Raw genomic sequence first — 24,657 nt, forward strand, 5'->3', positions numbered from 1 at the left:
TAGTTCCCAAGGGAAAGTTAATCAGCTCTTGATGATACTAGGCTAGTGGTCACATCTGCAGGCCAAGCTTTGGGCTGTCAGGAAAATAAAGCCAGCCTTGGTCTCAGTCCTTTGGGAAACAGGGTTGACAGAGTTTAAAAGGAGATTTATACAGCTTCTGATATAAACTTCATTTAGCACTTGCCTGAGAACAGAGCAGGGGTTGAATGATTACAGTAGAGAAAGGAGCAAAAAGCATAGATATGAGCCTATTCCCTAAAGGAAAGAAGAAAATACCAACAGCTCCTTTGGAAGAAAAAGGAGAGAGAAGTGTGATCCTGTAGGTTTTGTGTAAAGGGGAAAATGCGCAAGTAGATAATAGGAGCTATCTTCTTGCATAATAATTTTAAAAGACCTTTAGAAAGTCCTTTGCCAATGAAAAAGAATGAAATCATGCCATTTGCAGCAACGTGAATGGAACTGGAAGATATTATGCTGAGTGAAATAAGTCAGAGAAAGACAGATATCATATGTTTTCACTCATGTGGATCTTGAGAAATTTAACAGAAGACCATGGGGGAAGGGAAAGGAAAAAAATAGTGACAAACAGAGAGGGAGGGAGGCAAACCATAAGAGACTCTTAAATACAGAGAACAGACTGAGGGTTGATAGGGCTGGGGGTTGGGGGATAGGGGAAAATGGGTGATGGGCATTGAGGAGGGCACTTGTTGGGTTGAACACTAGGTGTTGTTATGGAAGCGATGAACCATGGGAATCTACCCAAAACCAAGAGCACACTTTACACACTGTATGTTAGCCAATTTGACAATAAATTATATTAAAATAAATAAATATTTAAAAATTAATAAAATAAAATAAAATAAAATGCAGTCCATAAAAAAAGTCCTTTGCCAAAATTCTAAGCAAAAAGAGATCAGGGTTCATTATGCCCAGAATTCTCATTATTCCATCTCTGCTGCAATGTTTGATTTCCAGGACGAAGAGCAGGTCACCATTGAGCAGGATTCTTTAAGAAACAAAGAAGATGTGGAGGATGATCCAGAGGCACATCAAAAAGGGTACAGGTTTAAACGGAGAAATAACCATACTGACCTCCTTTTTGGTTTTGCCACTTTGTTTTATCTTCATCTAATTTTAAACATTTATTATTATTTATTGGATATTACCACCACTACCACCCATTTCCCTTCCCCACTACCCGCCCAACACCATTTCCAGAAAAATTAATGGATCTCTATGATAATCACCATGGTAAATTCAAACTGCTAATGTCCTGGGAACCCAATATCCAGGACAGTCTTCTAATTAAAGGCATAAATTACTAACTAATTGCTCCAGTCCCTGCAAAAGTAGTTAATTCATCTTCTCAGTGTCAATCAATAAGCAATTGATTTCTCAAAACCCAATCCACATTAAGTCCCAACAAACTTGCTCTGACTGTAGTATCCTGAAGGTATTCCAAGTTCTTACTGCCCATGAGGTAAGAGAGGCAAATTATTTTATTTTTTTGACCAGGAAAATGAAGCTCAGAAAAGTGACTTAATCAAGGTTAGCTAGAGAGGAACAAAGATAACTTAATGTCAGCTTCTGATTCCTAGCCCAAGATTGTCTGGTACTCTGTCATAACACTCAAGTATTTATCAAGTTTCTAAATTCCTATTTAAATTTTGTTTAAATTTCTATGTCTCTGAGGAACTTTATTTTTATGCATCAGAAGATATCTCTGGAGTTGGTCAGAATTAAGATTAAAAGCTCTTGTCACATTTACATCATCAAAAATATTTACTACCTCAGAAACCTGAGCTTTGTTCCATCTTTCATTATGCTTTACGGACCTCTGACTCCAGGGGCTGAGTAATTCTCTTGGGTGGTCAGGTTTCACTACTGTTAATGGGATGGAAGCAATCACCAAGAGGCTGGGAGTTGCCTAGCCATGATAACCAAATGGCCGAAGCCTCTATTTCTAGCTACTTTATTTTATGCAGTGTGAGTTGTCATGGACCACACATATTCCCTGCAATTAAAGAATCTGATCAGTCCAACCCAAAGTATATGAATGTGTCCAATGAAATGTCGCCCTCCACCGCTGCCACTTTGAAACACTATCAGAAACTGAAGATGATGCATCATCAACCTTTCCTAAATTAGACGATGAAAATTTAGTCTTTACTGATCTTCTGGATCAGTGTTTCCAATTCTCAGTACATGTATTCACACACATACACAACACCAAAGTTTTCATGAAATAAGACATCATTACTGTGAGTGATATGCTCTTATCAGTCCTATTCTTTCTTATTAAAGATGGGTGTCAGGGCATCTGGGTGGCTCAGTCAGTTAAGCGTCTGACTCTTGATCTCTGCTCAGGTCATGATCTCATGGCTCATGGATTCAAGCCCTGTGTTGGGCTCTGCACTGTCAGTGTGGAGAATCCCTGCTTGGTATTCTCTCTCTCTCTCTCTCTCTCTCTCTCGCTCGCTCTCGCTCCCGCTCTCGCTCTCCCTCCACCCTCCCCTCTCTGCCCCTGCTCCTCCCTTTCTCTCTAAAAATAAATAAATAAACTTTAAAAAATAATAAAAGCTGTACATCTATTTAAAAAATAAAATAAGGGGCACCTGGGTGGCTCAGTTGGTTAAGCAGCCGACTTCGGCTCAGGTCATGATCTCACGGTCCGTGAGTTCGAGCCCCACGTCAGGCTCTGTGCTGACAGCTCAGAGCCTGGAACCTATTTCAGATTCTGTGTCTCCCTCTCTCTCTTCCCCTCCCCTGTTCATGCTCTGTCTCTCTCTGTCTCAAAAATAAATAAATGTTTAAAAAATTTTTTTTAATAAAAAATAAAATAAAATAAAGATGAGTGTCACACACTGTGCCTTCGCAACCCACTAATGGGTCCTAACCCACAGCTGTAGCATGCTATTCCAAATAAGCAACACACACTCCCACTTCATTTATCTAGTAATGCAACAAATGCCCATCAAGCACACTAATGTCCAAGGTCCTAGTGCCATTGGGCTCACATCTCTCTCCAGGAAGTTAGCCAGTCAAGCCTCTATCACAAAATGAAATCAAAGGAGACAGTAGGAGTAAAGCACAGAGGAATGACTCTGTTCAAGGAGATGCAAGAAGGTGTTGTAGGAGCAAGAGGCTTGGGCTGTGCCCTGAAACTTGCACAGGGGCCGAGACTTGGACATGGATGCACAGCTGCTGCAAAATGGACAAGTGGAGGCATTAGCAAGTGAGTCCTTTGGAATCCCAGAGATGAGGAATCTCCTACATAGGACTAGAAGTGACCTAGAAGTGGCAATGATTGTGTGAATAAATTCCTTCCTCCATTGGGAGAAGAGGTCTCTGTTAGAAGGGGCAGTGAGAAAAGAGGCAAATGTATGAAGCCAGACCTCAGGGGAGGCACGGAGGGAACCAGGAGAACCCTGGGAGAAGCAGAGCATGGTCATTGTGGGTATGGGCCTGGGCCCCTCCAAAGTCACTTGCTGATGGCCACCATCCCCCCAGCACAAGTGCCCAGATCCCCATATTGCTCACTCACTACCCACCACCCCCTAACAAAGCTCTGGACAGGAACAAAGATGTGCCAACAATGCCAGAACTTTTGAGAAAGCTACCTTACAACTTGCTGGCTAATAGCTCTGAAATCCACAAAATCCTCCTTTATATTTCAAGCACCCAGTGAAATCTGTCAGTCTCCCACTAAAAAACATGGTGAGCCAGGACAGGGAACCACCAACTTACTCAAACTTTGTGAGGCCAAAAGGGATGACAATTCCTTAAATCAACGTTTCATATCCGTGGCTTAAAAGCTATCAGAGGCCCACATAGTCCCGTGAGAAACAGTCTTCTCCTACCATTTATTTCCAGCTTTTGGTTAGTTATCCATCTCCCCTGCTCTGTTTTCAGAAGCATGTTTTCTGCATCTCTGTAAGCCCTCAGAGCTTGGCACATCCACGCAGCAAACACTGATCCAAGCTATGGCTGATTATAGTCTAAAAGGATATGAGTATCCCATTTCTATTTTGTAGGACATCCACTTCATCCATCTGTTTGTTTGCTTGCTTGATTTACAAAGCCTCATCTAGCTTAGTATATCAGTTTATTTCATGTTTTTGATGTTACCTTCTGCCTGCCTTTTTGCTCTTGTGTTGTTACAGGTATCTGGAAAGGAAGTATGATACAGTTTGTGATTTTTATAAGAAACACAAAACCACCCTTCAGTACATCCTCTGGGGCATCTTAATAGTAGGTAAATAACAAAAGGGGGGTGGATGCCAATGTCTTTGTTTGAGAATATTCCAAATAGTAGCTTTCTATAGAAAAAAAAATAAATCTTTCTGTTCCCCCTGGACCTTGGTGAATCCAGAGAAGTTAATCCAGAAGTTCCTGAGTGGTGGGTCTCAACTGTGGTTGCCTATGCAGATTGTTTCCCTGTTTGGTTTATGTAGCTAGCATCTAATTAGGTTCCCTACTCCTACAGCCTTGGTTGTTGTGATATGGATTTAAGGGCTAGTTCATGCAAATCCAGAAAACAGAAAACTAGAAAACATGGTGATAAACACAAGATGGGGACCTAATCACAGGGGACAATATAAGCAATTAATACTTCATGCAAATGCAATATGAGCAGGAGCCTAGGGTCATGCAGGTCACCCCTCCTGCCTGAAAGCAAGACCACACTATCTTCATAGATGAGCAGGTCCCCTATTTTTACTCCCTCCAAAGCAAAGAGTTCTGCAGCCCATTTTGAATAACACCCCTGTCTATAAAATGTGAACCGTTGCACCCAAGTCCATAGACGTTAACCCAAGACTCTTGCACCTCCAAGGTCAGTGGCTTTGTTGGTGCTCAGATATCTGAAACAAGGAAAAGCAGGGTTTAAAGCTTCCTCTACACTGGGCCAGGTAGTATTTTAGGCTTTTCAGGCCATGCGGTGAAAGCCACACAACTCTGTCCTTCTAAAACAAAAGTAAACAGACAGGCGTGATGGTGTTTCCATGCAATTTTATTTGTAGATTCAGACACAAGTATACAAACACAACTGTACTTGCAACCTACAAAGATAAGTGGTAGGCCCAATTTAACCTGCAGACCATGTTGGCTGACCTTTCTAGGACACCCTGTTCTTATCCTAGAATCTCCTCTTCAAAAGCAGCCACCTTGGTAATTATCCCTCACCCCTTTCTTTAGAGATTCTTTGGAACTCAGAGATGGTTGGAAGGCCTATTTTCTCACTGAAGCATAGGCCAAATCTGAGCTGCAAACCAGGAGAATCAATACCTTTTTGCCAGTGGTTGCTTCAACACCTAGTCTTTCTCTGATAGAAACTCCCCTGCTGAGTTTGAATACCCAAAAATAGGAGTTAGTACTGAGAGACCCAACAATCAAGCATCAAGATTCAAGAACTTGAGGTTCTATGAGAAAACAGACCTAGCACTCTGTCCTTCCTGCATTCATGGTGAGACTGTTAGGGAATTACTTGTGAAAAAAACAAAATCCTAAAAATATATAGTACAGATAATTACATGAGTCAATAGCCCTATCAAGAGCAATCCTGCATTCAGTGGTTTCTTGATTGAACCTCTCCTTGGCTGAGCCCCATCAGTGCTAGAGGCTGGTCTGCACCTGGTATTGGTGATGCCCCCTGTCTGTGCTTGCTTTCTCGACAGGTTACCTGGCAATGGTGATTGCAGCTTGTGCGCTGAACTTTCATAGAGCCCTTCCCCTTTTCGTGATCACCGTGGCTGTCATCTTCTTTGTTGTCTGGGATTACTTTATGACCAAATATGAGCATCGAATCAATGAGTGCCTATCTCCTGGCAAAAGGCTCCTAAACAGCCATTGGTTCTGGATGAAGTGGTAAACTCACTCCGTTCCCTTGTTGCATTTGAGAGAAATGTTAGTCTTTTCCAAAACTGTTTCCAAAAACGTGTTCTGAAATTGGTCCCTCATTTACAGGCTATTGAAACTAGAAATAACCTGGGGAATAATCTGCTATAATACCTTCATTTTACAAACAGGAAATCAAAGCCTAGATAGGGCAATGACTCGTTCAAGATATGTTCAAATGTCCCTGCAAACTGCTTTAATTCCAAGTGCCACTAAATGATAAAATATTGCCCAAAAGAAAGGACAGTTCTTACTTGGGGAGGTGGCTTTCTGATCTGGGCCTGAAGCTGGCCTCTTTGAAAGTAAGACCCTGTGAATATAAAAGTTGACTCTTTCCTATAAGACCCCATATCCATATCCGATGAGTGACTGCTCAGAGCTTTTCTTTCAGCCTTTTTCTATGGGACCTCCTCTTCCTCCAGGTGACCCTAGTGGATTAGACACAAGACAGGTTCTCCCCAGAATGGCACTCAAGGGATGTACCTGGAAAGTTCACATATCCTTGACCTAACAATGTAGGATTGTTCAATCCCAACACAGCACACTTTCTGGCTCTGCCATCCAAGCTGTGAGTCAAACTTGTCATGCCCACTAGATCTTCCAAGGAGTCATAACCCTTCCTGAAGTCTAACTTACTCTGTGAGGCTCAGCTGTAGTCCTCCAACTTCAGAGAGCACATTTCAAGTTCTCCCTTAAAGGGCAGAAGGTTACATCTCTCCCATCTCCCAAAATGGACATGAGAACTCACAGAAGATCTCCCAAAGAAACCACTAGACTTCCCTCTCTAAACACCCTTTCTCATCTCTGGCCCCTTTGTATGATCCTGAACGAATGAAGAGCCCAAGAGTTTTGGAATGTGCTTAATCCAGTGCTTAATTTTTGGCTATCTGCCTTGATAGCCACAACCAAAGAGGGTTTGTGCCATGTCTAGAAGCATAACTTCCTGGTGCCAGGGTGTTACTCTTAATAAATTTTTTGTTTATTAGTTTAAGTCTGATTTTAAGATTTTCAAGTTAGCAGCGCAAACGATGTTGATGCCCCCTTTCCAATTTTCTTAGGGTGATTTGGAGCTTACTGATTCTGGGTGTTATATTCTGGCTCATCTTGGACACCGCCAAACTGGGCCAACAGCAGCTGGTGTCCTTTGGTGGGCTCATAATGTACATTATCCTGGTATTTATATTTTCCAAGCACCCAACCAAAGTAAGTATGAAATCAATCTTTTTCAGCTTTTTCCCTCTTTTTTTCCCTCATGTCTAAATTGCTCAAAATAATGAGTGTGAGAGAATTTCACTGTTACTCAATATTAGTCTTACCTTGTTATGCTCTTTTAAGTGGCTAGGGCACCTTCCTTCCCGAACTTGCTTAGTACTAGTACTCTCTCATTTTTCATTCTCAGTAATTTTCCAGTTACATCACCAGTGAGGGGTTCTCTCCTGTCAAGTCTAATTTCTACTCATGTCCTCCACCTCCCTCCTTCAAACATGCTAAGAAAATTCATCTGTTTTGATCCCGATCTCCCCGGACCAGTAAATAATCTAATATTCTACCATTGGATTCTGTAGTTTATCATATTTCCACTTGCAATTTAGGTTATTTTACTGCAAAAATCTGTCCTTAAACAGACCAGATTTGTTCCCACTGAATTCAATCCCTATCCTCATTCTGACAGCCTGTAACCTGTTAAATGGGCAAGAATTTGGAGACATCCAGGCTTTCACACATGACTCAGAATGGCAAACTCTGGAAGACTTTACTGGCTGAAAGGTTGGCCCAAGAAGAAGGTCACGTAATAAGATCCAAAGTCCTTGCCCTGCTAGGGTCAGCATCGCTGCTGATTGGTCTGCCTCCAGTTCTTCAGTTCTCGGCAGCCCACTCGTCTCTGCACCAAAAATGAAGGCAGATGATTGTCCATTACTGCTGTACTCCCTGGGTCTGCATTAGAGTTAATTGGTTCCTTTTACAGTGAAATGAGAGCCCCTCAACAGGGAGGAATTTCACTTAATTCACTTACAAATTGTCAGATGAACAAACCTTGGGCACACAGAGAAGTCATGCTCTGCCTTTCCATTTTCCAGACAGGGGAAATAATTATATGTCTCTCACATTTACAGCACAACTAAGAGGGCCAGATCCTTCCTTCCTCCTTTGATTGTCCTTCTAAGACTACTCTTTGTGTCTAAGTCATTTTGTTGTGATATAATGATAATTGCATACCTTCCGGAGACTGAAGTCTTCGAACTCAGGATTGGGATGATGGAATGCAGCGCCAAGATTTGGGGCCGTGATTCTCTGCTCACAAGTGCTTTGGCCTCTCAAAGATGGATCACAGGCCATGTGTGAGAAGCTTCCGAGGAAATAGTAATCCTCTGGGTGTTTATGCTGAGCTTAGCCATTCATTTTCTAGTGACACCTATCTCTTCATCTTTCTGTATAGGTTTACTGGAGGCCTGTCTTTTGGGGAATTGGGTTACAGTTTCTTCTTGGGCTCTTAATCCTAAGAACTGAACCTGGATTTATGGCTTTCGATTGGTTGGGTAAACAAGTTCAAGTAAGTTGGGTTTAAATGAACACCTTGCTTGTAAATTCTTTTTTAACATTTGGATATAATCCTCAAGACATGTCAGAAATAGGTTTATTTGTCTGCATTAGTTGACCCACATTTTTGTGTAGAATATGTTAATCTGTCTAGTTTATTAATATTACAGTTGTCCCTCGCCCAATCATCCATTACATCACTCCCCATCCTGATTGCCCCTTCATCCTGGCCCAGGGGTGTCACACTTCTAAGATGGTTCCACAAATAGAGAAACAAGCTTTCTTTGCATGGAGTGATAGCTAGTGCCACCTATGTCCCATCTATGACTTGCTGGAACAAATTGCCACACCTGGTTCCTTTGAGTATCCTGGAGTCAGATTAAATGTCACAAGTGACAGGAAATCTGTATGCAGGTATAGTTCAAAAATACACTTCCTAGGACACCTGGGTGGCTCAGTCACGTAAGCATCCGACTCTAGGTTTCGGCTCAGGTCATGATCTCACAGTTCATGAGTTTGAGCCCCGCGTCAGGCTCTATCTCAACAACACAGAGCCTGCTTGGGATTCTCCCTCTCTCTCTCTGCCCCCCACCCTGCTGGCTCTCTCTCTCTCTCTCTCTCTCTCTCTCTCTCTCTCTCTCTCTCAAAAACAAATATATAAACATTTTATTTTTTTTAATTTTTTTAATGTTTATTTATTTTTGAGACAGAAAGAGACAGACCATGAGCAGGGGAGGGGCAGAGAGAGAGGGAGACAGAATCCAAAGCAGGCTGTAGGCTCTGTGCTGTCAGCACAGAGCCCAATGTGGGGCTCGAACCCATGAACCGCGAGATCATGACCGGAGCCAAAGTCGGATGCTTAACCGACTGAGCCACCCAGGTGCCCCTTTTACTTTATTTTATTTTTTAAACATTAAAAAAAAATACACTTCCATGCCATCCACTGGAGGGGGAGAAAGTTTGTAAAAATTTACTTTCCACCTCTATCCAGCAAGTTTGCTGGGCTCCCCTTCTGCAGAGCCTGGGAGGTCCTGTGGACTGTAGCCACCAGTTCCATGGTTGTAATGATCATGTGCCTTTTTCCTTTCTTTAACTCAGACCTTCTTGGAGTATACTAACGCTGGGGCTGAATTTGTCTTTGGTGAGACATATGCAGACCACTTCTTTGCATTTAAGGTAAAGCTAAACCCCTTTTCTAAGTATTACTTCCTTGTCAATAGCTTCTCAATCTTTGTAGATGTTCCAATAGAATCTGACCCGAAACCAGATATATACCTGCTGGGCATGTCCTACATGGATAGCACATCACCACCTTTTTTGATTTATCTGATTTTATCTGAAGTCAGTGGATTGTAAACATTTTACTTTGTTACTATAGCAGTGAGGGAAACATCTAGAAATATACAAAAACTTTTGAGGGGGCTCATAGCATTGCCTGAGATACTTTTGAGAAATCATATGGGGTAACAGCATCTGAAGCATCAGGGAAAAGAACATTTGGTACCTGGCAATGAACAGGCATATGGCCACTGATAGCTTCCAGGCCAGGGATCAGAGACAGCCTTGTGCTCTGGAACCCCGTTTCCCAAAAAGAGACAGTTGCTCACTCGTATCAACCTCTGTTCTTCCAGAGCCATCTCCGTGCTAAACCTTTTGTGTCTTTCCTTCAGTACTGCAAGCCTGGAGGCTGGGCCTTCTCCCAACCAAAGGAGGGACATTATTCTCCAAGGGAAAGGCAACCTGGCCTGCCAGTGCTCCCACAAGTCCCAGGAAGCTCACTGTCCCCAGCGAAGCCCCTACAAATACTTGTTGATGAGTCAGAAAGATAAATTTGGCTTTGCCTTCAGCATTCTTTGTTGTGGTGTTATTGTTCCTACACATCTAAATTGTTTTCTCACTTAGGGTCTCTAAGTTTACCTCCAAACTACCCCATCTTCAGTTAGGCCAACTTTTATGCTGAATCTTTTTTTTAAATTTTTTTTTTCAACGTTTATTTATTTTTGGGACAGAGAGAGACAGAGCATGAACGGGGGAGGGGCAGAGAGAGAGGGAGACATAGAACCGGAAACAGGCTCCAGGCTCTGAGCCATCAGCCCAGAGCCTGACGCGGGGCTCGAACTCACAGACCGCGAGATCGTCACCTGGCTGAAGTCGGACGCTTAACCGACTGCGCCACCCAGGCGCCCCCTGAATCTTTTTTTTTAATTGCTGAGTTTTGTTTTTTTTAAATGCTGATTTGACGCTTTGGTTGCTAAGATGACAAAGCCATCTCCCAAAGGCCCAGTGTTTACAAACTGAGACAGAAATATGCTCATATCATGAATTGAACCCAGAATTGGAAAAAGAAAGTCACAAGGAAGGCATACCTTGATGCCCAGACTACACCAGTGTCTTTAGACTTTACCTACCCACCCACGCACCCACCACCTCCCTCTCCCCCAGAGAGGTGGCCTCTGTCCTCCCAGCCAAAGCAGAATCCCTGTGGGAACATTCAAGAGATAAGCTCCTTGAATTCCCCGAAGCTTTCAGGAAGGCACTGCTTGCCCATTAAAGCCAATAAAAGCACAGAAGTGACTGAGCTCTGCATAATGGCACAAAATGTCTTTTGATATATATTATTAATAAATTTTTCTAGACCAGATCCTGTACAAATTGTCCTCAGTCATTCTGTGCCTCTGGTGGCAGTATGTCCCTGGCCATTTAGCTGGGGAACAGAGGAGAAGGGTTACAGAGGGGTAGGAGTGTGGGGGGACCCAGCCCACAGCTCTGTGTGTTCTCTGCAGGGTGGAAACTGCTCACTGTAGAAACAGGCTATCTTGAAGGCACCCAAAGAGCTTCAGGGAAATAGGGTTCAGAAAAAGACGCTTGTGATATCACGCAATAAACTATTTCCAAAGTTTATTTTTTAGCGGTTCAAAAACTCCATGAGTACAATAATTATTCTCTTCAGAGCTAAGTGAATGAATGCTTACCCTACGGGAGGCAGTTTGGGTAAGCACCCACCATGCTGTATCTGGTCTGTGCAACTTCTACAACTTCTACAAATAAAGATCTGAGGCTGCTCACACTCTGTTTTGACCAGGATTCTCTGCTAATGAGGCTATTTAATATCAGAACTTCAAGAATATCTGCCAGTGGCCCTCAGTGTGTGGATCTAGTTATTACAAACTACCCCCTCATCGAACTTCATTCCTTCTCTGAGAAACTGAAGTAACAGCAGCTTATCATTGCCAAGAAACAAACAAACAAACAAACAAGTCATGCTTCCTATAAAATATCCTCAAGCTGATCCAGAGCAAATTCAAATAAAAGATTGTAGATGGGGAAGCTGCCTGAGAAAAGTGTCATTTAGTTCAAGAGGAGTGAACTAAATGTGTCATTTAGTTCATTCAAGTGTCATTTAGTTCATTTAGTCAAAAGTTCAAGAGGAGTTTCTAGTAGTTTTATGATGTTTCCAGGTGGGGCAGGGTTGGGGAGAGGGAGGCAGAAAAGAGACCTGATCTGAAACTTAACTAACACAACTGAGGCAACATCAACCCTGGATTGCTCTCAAACCCCCATCTCACCCCCAGGTCCTGCCAATCGTGGTTTTCTTCAGCACGGTCATGTCCATGCTCTACTACCTCGGGTTGATGCAGTGGATCATTAGAAAGGTACTGGGTCTTGAAGGGACTGGCTGCTTCTTTCAGGGACAAAGTCTTAGATGCCTTTTATCCAGGATTTTCCAAAGTGCCTTTCTGTTTGTGCCAAGATCCACCACCACCACCCCTCCACCCCAAGGTATTAGACTCAAACCAAAAAATCTTACATGTAGCCACAGAGGGAATTTTATCTTGGGGATTTCTAATGGGGCTTTGACTTGCAGCCAGTGGTTACCGGCTATCTTCATAAAACCTCAGTAATTACTTCTTTAGCCAAATAATTGACTCCAGCAGAGCTGACACCTGTGGAGAGAACAGCATCCTTCCTTCGTCCTGGCTGTCTACCCTGTGCCTTACACAGAATCCCTACTTATCCTCAGGACGTTGCAAAAGTGGAGACTCCTGGTCTAGGAGTGGCTACAGGATCAAAGGAAGAAGAGAGAAGCTACTTTTTGTTTCTGAGGAAGTTTTATAAGCACACACACGCACACACACACACACACACACACACACACACACACACACACAAGGTCTGAAAATTTCATCTCATTTCTGCCACCCCAGCGTCAGTTCTACACTTGTGTTAAATTGCAACATGAGGAAATTTGCAAGTTAGTTCAAATGCACACACACAAACGGGGCAGTGCATACAGAGTTTGGGCACAGCCATTGCCCTCCTTTGATCCTTGTAAATAAATAAAAGAGAGGGAGGTAAGAAGGGAGAAAGAGAGAGAGAGAGAGAGAGAGAGAGAGAGAGAGAGAGAGAGAGAAAACAACAGAACACCAGCAGAATCCAGAATGTCAGCAAGAGTGTGCCAGGACCCGTGATTTTCTGATTGCTGACCTGAACACGCAGCATTATTGTGCTCATGTCTAAGCAGAAAGGAAGGAGAGAATGCAACAGGAAGTTTCCATCCTGAGGTGGGCACCACAGTCTCTAGTTGGAAGGGCCAGTAGAGAAGCAGGACCATAAACCATGTTCATTTGAGAGTTAAGTAGAAAGGGCCAAACCTCATCCCACTACTTATTAACTGGGTGATCTTAGACAAAACAACTAAACTGTTCTATGCCTCAGATTCCTTTTCTATAAAATGGCCATAATTATAGGACCTCCATCAAAGGGGTATTATGATAATTAAATGCATTACATGGATCAAGAGCTTAAAACAGTGCTTGGAATGCAGTAAAGCCTGTCAAGAATGTAAGCAATTATTAGAATTTATTATTCTCATACAGTGTTTCAGTACAGATTTGTTTCTATAGTGAATGTATAAATTCAAGGCAAATACAATGACTCAGCCTTACCACTCAAATAGGAGGATTTGATGGGCCTACTCTGTAAACTCTAGATAAGATATACTCACACTTAGCACCATCACTGGCCTGCCAACAATTGTTGAAGGCATTTTCCTCCAAAGATTTTCATCCCTACTTTGAAGTTTTGTGTATACAAACAACTCTTCACTGACTTTGTCCCTTATCTCTTTTCAGGTTGGATGGGTAATGCTAGTTACTATGGGATCATCTCCTATTGAATCTGTAGTTGCTGCTGGCAATATATTTGTTGGACAGGTAAGTTGTAATCTCAAAACAAAATAAAACACCTGTTGAAATGGATACTCTTACCAGAAATTAGAGTAAGAAATATAACATTATAAATATACTGGTGTTATTTTTTTTTTATGTGTCAGCAGAAGGGTGTCAAAATAAGGAGCCCTCAGCATTGACAATGTCCAGATTCCAGCGAGAAAAAAGAGTGTACGAGAATGATCCCTTCCAAGTGTCCCAGTGCACTAGTGTAAAATTTGGGTTCTTGAAAGTGTATGGAGAAGAAAGACGGAAAATCATTTTATCGAATTAGCAAAGCACTGGGCTCCTCCCATTCTCAACCAATCTTTTCTGAATTAATTGAATTGTTGAGGTCTCTGATCCACCCTTCAGAGGCTAACAGGTCACCCACTCCTGTGGAGTTCACCACTTATTCTGAAGCTGCAAACATGTAACAGGGAGCCTCACATTCTGTGGTATAATGCTTGTGGTAATGAAAGAGACCAAGAAAGACTTTTCACCAATAACCCTGCAGCCGTATAAATACTTGAGTTTATTCTCAACTTGTCTGAACTGGCCAACAGTCTGTCTTGGCTGGGCCTGAAGAAAAATGCTGATGAGCAAAAGCATTCTCATCCTTCTGATCCATCACATGGATAAGTGTTTTGCCTGAAGCCCATTTAAGCAAGGAAGTATGCTGCTAGGGGGTGTCCTTCAAAACAGCAGCATTCCTATGGGGAGAATAAGTAAGATATGGTAATCATCCTCAATGCTCAGGGTATGTGGCTTTGGGAAAAATGGAATCACACACCCAGGAACCAAAGTATGAATGCTTGCCAGCACAGCTACCCAAGGAAATTGGATTTGAAGCAAAAAGCAAGTCACCCAGAGAAGCACATGGCTCCAAGTCTGAGGCTTAGAATTGTTCCAGGCAGGCTGAGCCTTATTGGTAAGCCCAGCATGCTAGCCTGGAGTATAGTCTTTAGGGCAGGGCCCAGACTTCCTTCCCCAGGAGTTGAAATTATTATAATTATAGTCATAAAATCTCTCAGGACTAATTAGAACACCATCTTGACTTGATTACTCCTACCTGCGGGGTCACAGGACTCATGTACTGAGTTTCTATTTAGTCCATGAAGTGAAGCTCAATACATTCAATCTTACAGAACAATTACAAATAATGAGGGGAAAATTGTAAAATTGCACACATGCTTCTGTGGTGCTCAATGTTATACTTAATATGCTAAAAGTACAGCTATTATTTATGGAGAGCCCTACATTGTGGGCTGTCTGTCCTCCTTAATGGGATTCAAGCCTTTACAACTACACCCTCTCTAATTCCTTTCCACCCATGGGGAAGCGTGGGGCCTCTGAATTTCAACTAGGAAAGCGCCTCTGGGCACCTGCCCTTGCTATTGCTCGTATTTTTTTTATACTTGTGTCTCTACTTCCCTGTGGTTTAAGCAAAGAGGTTTATGGTCTGTCATAATGAAGCTGGAAGATGGGAGATCACAGTAACGTGGAAATCACCAGTTCACAAGAGCAGGGCACAGTTACTTGGGCAATAGTGTTCCAACCTTAGAAAAATGTACCTGGCCATCAGACTCCAATCCTAGGTTGGTGGGGGCCGTATATGAATTGGCCTTGCAAACTTTGCAAACCTCACACATAACTCTATATGCACACTGACAGAGTTCAATGACCCAGACATCGATGGTATGGGTTCTCAAATGAGCATGCCTCAGAACCACCTGGAAGGCTTGTTCACACACGATTGCTCGTCCCATTCTCAGCGTTGCTGAAGCGATTGAGTCTGAGAATTTGCATGTCTGACAAGTTCCCAGGTGATGTTGATGGAGCTGGTCTGTGGTTCACTCTTAGAAATACTGCTTTAGAAAATGGAATCTTGAGTAGATTGGAACACCTTCCTAAGATTTAAAAGGGGACATTTAACCTGGTCTCACTTTGTTCCAGACGGAGTCTCCACTGCTGGTCCGACCCTACTTACCACACATCACCAAGTCTGAACTCCATGCAATCATGACCGCTGGGTTCTCTACCATTGCTGGAAGTGTGTTAGGTGCATACATTTCTTTCGGGGTAAGAATGTTTGAAGATAAATTTATGGAAAATTCAACCTCTTCTTTCTTTGCTGCTGTTGTTTCTGTGTTTTCTCTACCACTGCTGCTGGATAAGGAGGCCAAAAGAGTGTCCTTTTTGCTGAATATTTGGTCGTGGTTCCTTTGGCATTTGAATGGAGAGACCCTGAGGAGCTTTGTGGCTTCACTTTCAAAACCCTGCCACCTAAACATGCATTATATCCGAATGTGGCAGAATGAAATCATATTATGAGCTTATTTTGGCTGAACATTCAAATATGTAAAAACAACAACAAAAAAAAACCCTATTACTGTCTCTAGTAAAGGCAGTGTAGACCAGAGGTCAGCAAGGTATGGCCCCTGGGACAAACTCAATTGCTCCCTTTTTTGGTAACTAAAGTTTGACAGGAAACCAGCTACTTCTCTTCACTTCTCTTTGGCAGCTTTCATGCTACAGAGTTGAGTAGCTGTGGCCTGAAAAAGCCAAAAATGTTTACTCTCTGGCCCTTCATAGAGAAAGTTTTCTGACCTGTGGCTAGTGCAGTGGGTCTCAAACCTTTCTGCACATTAGAACCATCTGATGCCCAGGCCCATACCACAGAGTAATTAAACCAGAATCTCTTAATATGTATTAATATATTAATATATTAATTAATATAATTAATATTAATATAATAATTAATATAATTATTAATTATTAATATATATTATATTATTGACAGCCAGTTTGAGAGCTGGTGGTCTGTGGCATAGGGCTGCAGAACACAACTGATGCATGTGTCCCAAGCACAGAGCTTATAAGCCATGTGGCTTATAAGTGGAGAAATGGAAGAACATGCAGCTTTGTGACCCAGGTGACTTATACTTCTTATAAGATAGATGGGCTTTTTTTCCTCAATTTCATCCAGGCCTCAGAGAGCCAACCAACAGGGACAGGGAAGAGAAAAAGGGTGAAAGTGATCTTAGAATAGCAGTTCTACTGAATCCCTGGATGGTCCACTCTGCCACAACCGTAGGAATGCTGCCAGCAAAAATGTGCAGGATGGAATAGGAGCGGGGAGGGATGTATGGATTCTAGAATTCTGAAAATACGAGGAAGAGAATGCAAAAACAAAATAACTTACAGATGAAAGGGACTCTGGATAAATGAATCTGGTATAAAGGCACCAAGGATTTCAGGAAAGCAAAAGGAAGACAGAGAGGGATCTATCCATGCCTGCATCCCCAGATATTTCCCCTATCTGCATTGATGATGTAGTGAAATATGGGCTTTAGGGACTATTTAAACATTCAAAAGGTCAACAGAGAGGTAGAGGAATCTTCTTTGGAAGTTCTTACAACACAGGATTAATTCTATTCTGAAATGATTGGATTTCGGTTTTATGCTTCTCCCCAAAGGATGTGGTCAATTAACACAAATTCCTCCCTTCCCCCTCTGACTCTCCAAGGTCATGCCGACTTTGCTCACTGAGTGTTTCCAAGCCTCCAAAGAAACCCTTTACTGGCATAGGCTCAATTCCTGCCCTTCTCTTCTCTTGTAAGCCTTTCGGGCCATTTTCATTCTGAACACAACAGAAAGACTACACCTCAGTTGGTCTCCTTTCTCCTGAAATCACAGGTTTCAGCCTCCCACTTGTTAACTGCCTCAGTCATGTCCGCACCTGCATCATTGGCTGTGGCTAAACTCTTTTGGCCTGAGACAGAAACACCTAAAATAACACTCCAGAATGCCATGAAAATGGAAAGTGGGTAAGTGGGATGCATTCATCTACTTAATACAAGCTGGGGAGTTGGGGGTGGGGGGAAGGGGGTCCAAATTCAAAATACAGCAAAAAGTTGCTAATCGGAGAGCACAGCAAATTATGGTATTAAAGTGAATTTAATTTCCCAGTGACTATTAGACTTCACTAGACTTCCACAAAAATCTCTTTTTAATTCTTGAAAAACTTCCCAAATATTTGAATGTCAATACATTTCCTTAACTGTGCAATGTAGATATTTCATTTTAAATATATATGTTTATTGAGCCCAGACTTAAGACCATTGGAAAGACATGGGACAACCATTTCTGGAAGTTTCTTATATAACAAGGAGAATTAAGGTGTGGTATAAGTATCTTTAACCCCTCTTCAATTCATTCTCTTTTGCCCTGTGCAAAAGAAAGAAAAAGGGGTGAAAAAGACAAAGGGATTTAGGATAGTCAAAAGAATTTAATTAAATGACAGAATCCACCAATGAACATGTTGCTGAGATTCATTCCTTGTCTGTATGTAGGGACAGTCAGAACCACGAGTGACAAGCAAGTTGTCAAAGAATACACATAGTGAATATGTGTGATTCCACTTATAAAGTTAGCAAATGTGTAAATATATACAGCATATTATTTAGGCATAAAATGATGTAGGAAAAATAAAAAGAAGGGGAATGATGAGCAATTTCTAGGGAGCCAGGTACCTCTGAGATTAAAGAGAAGAGAATGAGATTAAGGAAACAGAGGCACTCAAAGGTGATGGTGATATTCCATTTCTTAAATGAGGTCATGGATATTCAGGCCTTCCTCGAATTATTAGTTCTTATACTGTGAATATTTTATAAATATTTTCTAGTAGCTACCTTCATACAATTTTTAAATCTACAATATTTTTATCTTTTCACAGATTTTTAACTATAAATCCTTCCCCCATTAACAGAGTAGTATAACAGTTAGACACCCATATACCCATCACCTACATTCAGCAATTATAAATGCCATCATGATTTCATGGAATTTAGAAGAGTATTTTGACCCAGGCATGAGCCTGAGAGTTTGTCCAAACAAGTGAGCTCTGATCATGCCATTTCTACACCTGTGATGTCCGTCCGCTGACAACACCTGGGTAATTCTGGAATTGCTATTTTTTAATAAAGTGATTCAAGGAACCTCCTAGAAGCTGCAACGCAGGGAGCATCCTCATCCATCTCCCTAGTGGCAAACATAGCTGTGAACTTGATTGCCTTCCTCGCCCTGTTGTCTTTTTTGAATGCAGCCCTGTCCTGGTTTGGAAACATGTTTGACTACCCACAACTGAGTTTTGAGGTATAATTCTATCATGTCTCTTCTCCATTTTGTTTCTGCCTATATGTGTTTAAAAATAAAATAGGTTTGTGAATTGCCTTCCCTAACAACATGCCTGTCATGTATCTGCCACCCCCTATCACCCTCCTTCCCCCAACATACAGCCATTCTCTCCTGACCTCATGCCAGGAATCCAGGTTACCAATGCCAACCTTGACTCCTAATGGATAGAGATAGGTCAGACAATGTGAAGGGATTTCTGTGCTTAAAGGAGACGCAGCAGCAGGGGTGGGGGATCTTATCACAAGCATGAGGCAGAATAACCAGAAACAAATCACCATTCTAATAAAATATCTATTTTGGGGTTTTATAGATAATATGCTCCTACATCTTCATGCCCTTTTCCTTCATGATGGGAGTGGACTGGCAAGACAGCTTTATGGTTGCCAAGCTCATAGGCTATAAGACATTTTTCAATGAATTTGTGGCTTATGAACACCTCTCAAAATTGATCAACTTAAGAAAAGAGGATGGACCCAAATTTGTGAATGGTGTGCAGCAATATATGTCGGTGAGTAAATGCTTTGATTTCTCAATACTTCTTCATCACATACATAAACTCGTCGAACAGTACTAGTGCTTCTGTGTATCAAGATAGGCACTTGGGGATACAACAGAGGACAAAACAGTCTCTGATCTCATGGGCTCATAGTGAACATAGTACCTCATAATTTTCAATGGCGTTGAACTAATCCGTGTGTGTGTGTGTGTGTGTGTGTGTGTGTAGAGAAACACAGCTAATCCTTACGACTGTGATCATTTACTTTTGAGAGCTGTGGATCCTAACATAGAGTCATATGAACTGGGACTGGAATCAATCAATCAACAAATATTTGCCATATGCCTCCTATCTGCAATGCAGCTATGCACTGAGGGAAGGAGTACTAAGGCATCTGCCCTCATGTGCTCATAGTCTAATCATCTTGAAAGTCTCTTCCTTCCAGCTTTTGAAATTCTATGAACTCTGAGGAACTGCCCAAATGCAAGACAGTCCCTGGACATCTTAAAGAAGTAGTGAGACACAAGTGGATGAGGGAAGAGAAAATCTTGGGAAGTGGTCTGAACTTTGGAGATAAACATCCTGTAACGGTGTCAGGACTTCAGGTCAATAGGCTGTAAGGAGATGGTCATGTCCACTTGGCCTTGGAAGGGCTAAGGGAACTCAGGGGAAGCCATTACTTAGGTCATATTATATAGCCACATCTCCAATGTTTACTTTCCTGAAGAACAGAATTGTCACACACGTGGAAAGTCTTAGGGAAATGGTGGACATTTCTGACCACCGCCATTACTCATTGAAACAAGCCACTTGTGGGGCACCTGGCTGGCTCAGTCGGTTCAGCGTCCAACTTTGGCTCAGGTCAGGATCTCATGGTTTGTGGGTTCGAGCCCTGATACACGCCCTGTGCTGACAGCTCAGAGCCTGGAGCCTGTTTTGGATTCTGTGTCTCCCACTCTCACTCTGCCTCTCTCTCTAAAAAATAAGTAAACATTAAAAAACAAAGTTAAAATTTTTAAAAGCCACTTGTAATTAAGGTTCTAGGCCTGTATTCAGCTTTAAAAGGAAAGAGGAGGAAAATCATGCTGCCCAAGGCTCTGAAATCGCCTGCCACTGGACAACACTACCATCTTCCCAGCAAAGGACCAAACATGCAAATTTACTCACATATACTACACAAATGGAACTGCCCACTCCAGGGGAGTACTGATCTGTGTTTTATGGTCCAGGTCGTTTGACCCACACATCGGATACAGTGGCTCTGTAGGTCTCCTGTTTTTCAATGTCTGTTCTTCAACTGGCCATGCAGTGCAGCTTGGCAGAATGTCTTCATTGTTTGGATGCCGCCACAAACCAGTGTGCTTCCATGCCAAAAGTAAACAATAGGCTAAATTAAGTGAATTGCTTTCCATCCCCAACTGTCAGTTGCCAGGAGAAAGTAGTTTTGTTCATGAGCTGAGCAAGCTCACGATCCCAGCAGTACTGAGCGGGCTTGTGAACAGTTATTAAGAGAACAGAGACACAACAGCTGATTTGAGTTGAGGGTGAGCCCCCACCAGAGTCCGACCCACAGGAGAGATCTGGAAACAGGAATTCAGTAGCTTCTGCTACTGTTGAGTCATAATGGCAAAAGCATTTTGTTTTTTCCCATTTCTTATTTCCGGTCGACAAAATGGGGATGAGTCCCTGCAGTTTTTGTTTACCAACCAACAAGCAGTGGGGATGTGACAGCATCTCCTGGAAAAGGCAACACATGACTGAAGCGTAATATCTGGGTCCCTGAAGCAAAACCCAGTGTTGTCCAGGTCAGAATATGTACGTAGCATGTCATCTGCAAAATGAGCTCTTCCTTACCCCATCGTCTTTTCTTTCCCAAAATAAAAGTAATACTTTGTAGCATAAAAACAGACACTCAGATCAGTGGAACAGAATAGAGAACCCAGAAATGGACCCACAAACATATGACTAACTAATCTTTGACAAAGCAGGAAAGAATATCCAATGGAATAAAGACAGTCTCTTCAGCAAGTGGTGCTGGGGAAACTGGACAGCGACATGCAGAAAAATGAACCTGGACCACTTTCTTATACCATGCACAAAAATAAACACAAAATGGATGAAAGACCTAAATGTAAGACAGGAAGCCATCAAAATCCTCGAGGAGAAAGCAGGCAAAAGCCTCTTTGACCTTGGCCCCACAGCAACTTCTTACTCAACCCGTCTCCAGAGGCAAGGGAAACAAAAGCAAAAATGAACTATTAGCACCTCATCAAAATAAAAACCTTCTGCACAGCAAAGGAAACAATCAGCAAAACTAAAAGGCAAATGATGGAATGGGAGAAGATATCTGCAAATGACATATCAGATAAAGGGTTAATATCCAAAACCTATAAAGAACTTATCAAACTCAACACCCAAAAAATAAATAATCCAGTGAAGAAATGGGCAAAAGACATGAATAGACACTTCTCCAAAGAAGACATCCAGATGGACAACTGGCACATGAAAAAAATGCTCAACATCACTCATCATCAGGAAAATACAAATCAAAACCACAATGAGCTACCCCCTCACACCTGTCAGAATGGCTACCATTAACAACTTTGTGCTGCTGGTGGGAATGCAAACTGGTGCAGCCACTCTGGAAAACAGTATGGAGGTTCCTCAAAAAAGTAAAAATAGAACTACCCTACGACCCAGCAACTGCACTAGTAGGTATTTATCCAAGGGATACAGGTATGCTGTTTCAAAGGGACACATGCACCCCAATGTTTATAGCAGCACTATCAACAATAGCCAAAGTATGGAAAGAGCCCATCCATAGATGAATGAACGGCTAAAGAAGATGTGGTATATATATACAATGGAGTATTACTCGGCAATCAAAAACAATGAAATCTTGCCATTTGTAACTACATGGATGGAACTAGAAGGTATTATGCTAAGCGAAATTAGTCAGAGAAAGACAAATATCATATGACTTCACTCATATGATGAATTTAAGATACAAAACAGACAAACACAAGGGAAGGAAAGCAAAAATAATATAAAAACAGGGAGGGGGATAAAACATAAGAGACTCTTAAATACGGAGAGCAAACAGAGGGTTGCTGGAGGGGTTGTGGGAGAGGGGATGGGCTAAATGGGTAAGAAGCATTAAGGAAATCACTGTTGCATTATATGCTAACTAACTTGGATGTAAATTTTAAAAAAATGTTTAAGTAATACTTTGTATATTTATTTGTCTACACTTAATTTATACATACCATCATACAGAATTCAAAAGGCACAAAAAGGTGAAAAGGAAAAGGAAGTCACCCCCCTATATCTCTGCCACTCAGCTCTTCTCCCTGTAACCATAACGCTCATTGTTCTTAAACTTGCTCTTTGCACATAATAACCTGCCTCAGATCCCTTTCCCCATCAGTGTCTGTGAAATAGTAGTCTATGGTATGAACACACCATTATTTAATTTAACCAGTCCCTTGTTGATGGACACTGTTATCCATTTTCTGCCATTGGAAGTAATGCAATGACTGTCCTTGTACGTATGATATCTCTGCTCATGTGCAAGAACTGCATGATGCATTATTATTTTCCCAGTGCAGCTCTTCCCATCACGTAATCTTGCACATTTATGGGGGAAGGCAAAGTGGAATCGTTTCAGCCTCCTTTTCCTCTTATTTTAAAACCTTACATGGCCACATCTGTGTATCCCCTTCCCACAGATCTCCAAAAAGAGGAAAGAGGAATCTCAAGCACTTTGTGCCATCTTCCTCCCCACAGTCTCTTAATAAGCCTGCCTGTTTTTGAAGCTTATTGAACTAAATGAAAAGCACTAGAGAGAGCAGGGAATGACAATGAGCTTTTCCGGAAACAGCGGACTGCTCAGATACTTGAAATATTTTTTCCTGCCTGCAATATGCACACTGATTGAAAATTTCAACAAAGGCATTCTCAGAAACCACGAAAGAGAAGAGGGTCTTTATAATCAACAAAAAATTTACCATGACCACTTGAGTCTTGAATGTGAGCTTTAAAAAATCCAGTTAGTTGGGGAGGTGGGGGGTGGAGGATAAAAAGGCACCACTACTTTTGAATGTAGTATTTTCCCGGTCTGTTCTTTAAACCAAATCATAGATTTTTCAGGATTTTAGAAAAGAAAATAATTGCCTCAGTTGTGTGGGTGCCTTTGCCAGACTGGGTGACCTTCTGGTGGACCATAGAGTCCACTGAATCTTCTGAGTGTCCTGTGGTCAGTCCCTCAAACTGAGAAAGAATGATCTGTCCTGAGCAGCACCTCCTGGCTATCAGAATAGAGCCAGAGGGCTATGTTCACGCTTCTGTGAATTTACCTTCCATCTTCCTACTGCCCTGTGAAAGGACTCATTCATTCTCCTACTTCTAAAGGGGCACCTAATATTCCTATGGGATGGTTAGAGCTGGGGACCAAAGAAAGGCAAGCACACTACCACAGCCAGCATGAAAGGAACTCCTAAGATATCTGTGAGTTTCCATTTTATTAATATAATTCCTTTTCACAGAAGTATAATTCACATACCAAAAAAGACCCTTTTTTGGTGTATATACAAGTTTTGATCAATGTATCATCTGTGTAACCACAACCACAATGAACATATAGAACATTGCTATCACAGCTAGGAATTTTCTCTCCTGGCAAGTTGCAGTCAAAAATACCCCCACCCACCTCCTCATTCTTAGACAGCCTGACCCTTCTTTCACTCTCAATTACTTTTGCTTGTAAAATTTCATACAAATGGACTCGCTTCATCTTGTTTCACGCATCCATTATTTTCCTTCCTACCACAGAGTAGTATTCTGTCTTAGGGATATCCATAATTTGTTGATCCACTTGCCTGTTGAAGGACAGGTTGCTTCCAGCTTGAAGCTGCTATGAATACAGTTGCCATAAACACTCACGTACAATCTTCTTGTGGACATATGTTTTTATTTCTCCTGGGAAAATTCCAAAGAGTGTTATTGCTGGGTCATACAGGCTATGCCTATTAACTTGATAGAAACTGCCGAGTATGTTTGTATTTTATAAACAGGCTGTGTCCTGTTACATTCCCACCAACAATGTACAAGATTTCCAATTGTTCCACATCCCCATCAACACTTGGTATTGTCCAATTTTTTTAGCCATTTTAGTGGTATCTTATTGTTTTGATTTGCATTTCCCTGGTGACTAATGATGTCAAATATCTTCTCGTGCTTTTTGACCATTTACATGTCTTTTGTGAAATCTCCTTAACTGTTTTTTATCGGGTGCTTGTCTTCTCATTAAATTATAACAGCTTG

At 41.8% G+C, this 24,657-nt stretch overlaps 1 protein-coding gene across 1 annotated transcript in view; it reads left to right on the forward strand.

The window, feature by feature from the left end:
• Positions 1-24,657, forward strand: part of SLC28A3 (solute carrier family 28 member 3) — a 55,404-nt gene that overhangs the window by 26,344 nt on the left and 4,403 nt on the right. Inside the window, exons 3-14 of the mRNA XM_047830531.1 lie at positions 976-1,058; positions 4,164-4,255; positions 5,676-5,865; positions 6,954-7,098; positions 8,333-8,446; positions 9,532-9,609; positions 12,006-12,086; positions 13,566-13,646; positions 15,597-15,722; positions 17,340-17,470; positions 18,629-18,797; positions 19,150-19,347. Coding sequence (XP_047686487.1) covers positions 976-1,058; positions 4,164-4,255; positions 5,676-5,865; positions 6,954-7,098; positions 8,333-8,446; positions 9,532-9,609; positions 12,006-12,086; positions 13,566-13,646; positions 15,597-15,722; positions 17,340-17,470; positions 18,629-18,797; positions 19,150-19,347 — 1,488 coding nt within the window. The remainder of the gene's footprint in view (positions 1-975; positions 1,059-4,163; positions 4,256-5,675; positions 5,866-6,953; positions 7,099-8,332; positions 8,447-9,531; positions 9,610-12,005; positions 12,087-13,565; positions 13,647-15,596; positions 15,723-17,339; positions 17,471-18,628; positions 18,798-19,149; positions 19,348-24,657) is intronic.

The sequence above is a fragment of the Prionailurus viverrinus genome, chromosome D4 (genome assembly GCF_022837055.1).
Source record: "Prionailurus viverrinus isolate Anna chromosome D4, UM_Priviv_1.0, whole genome shotgun sequence".
Lineage (NCBI taxonomy): Eukaryota > Metazoa > Chordata > Mammalia > Carnivora > Felidae > Prionailurus > Prionailurus viverrinus.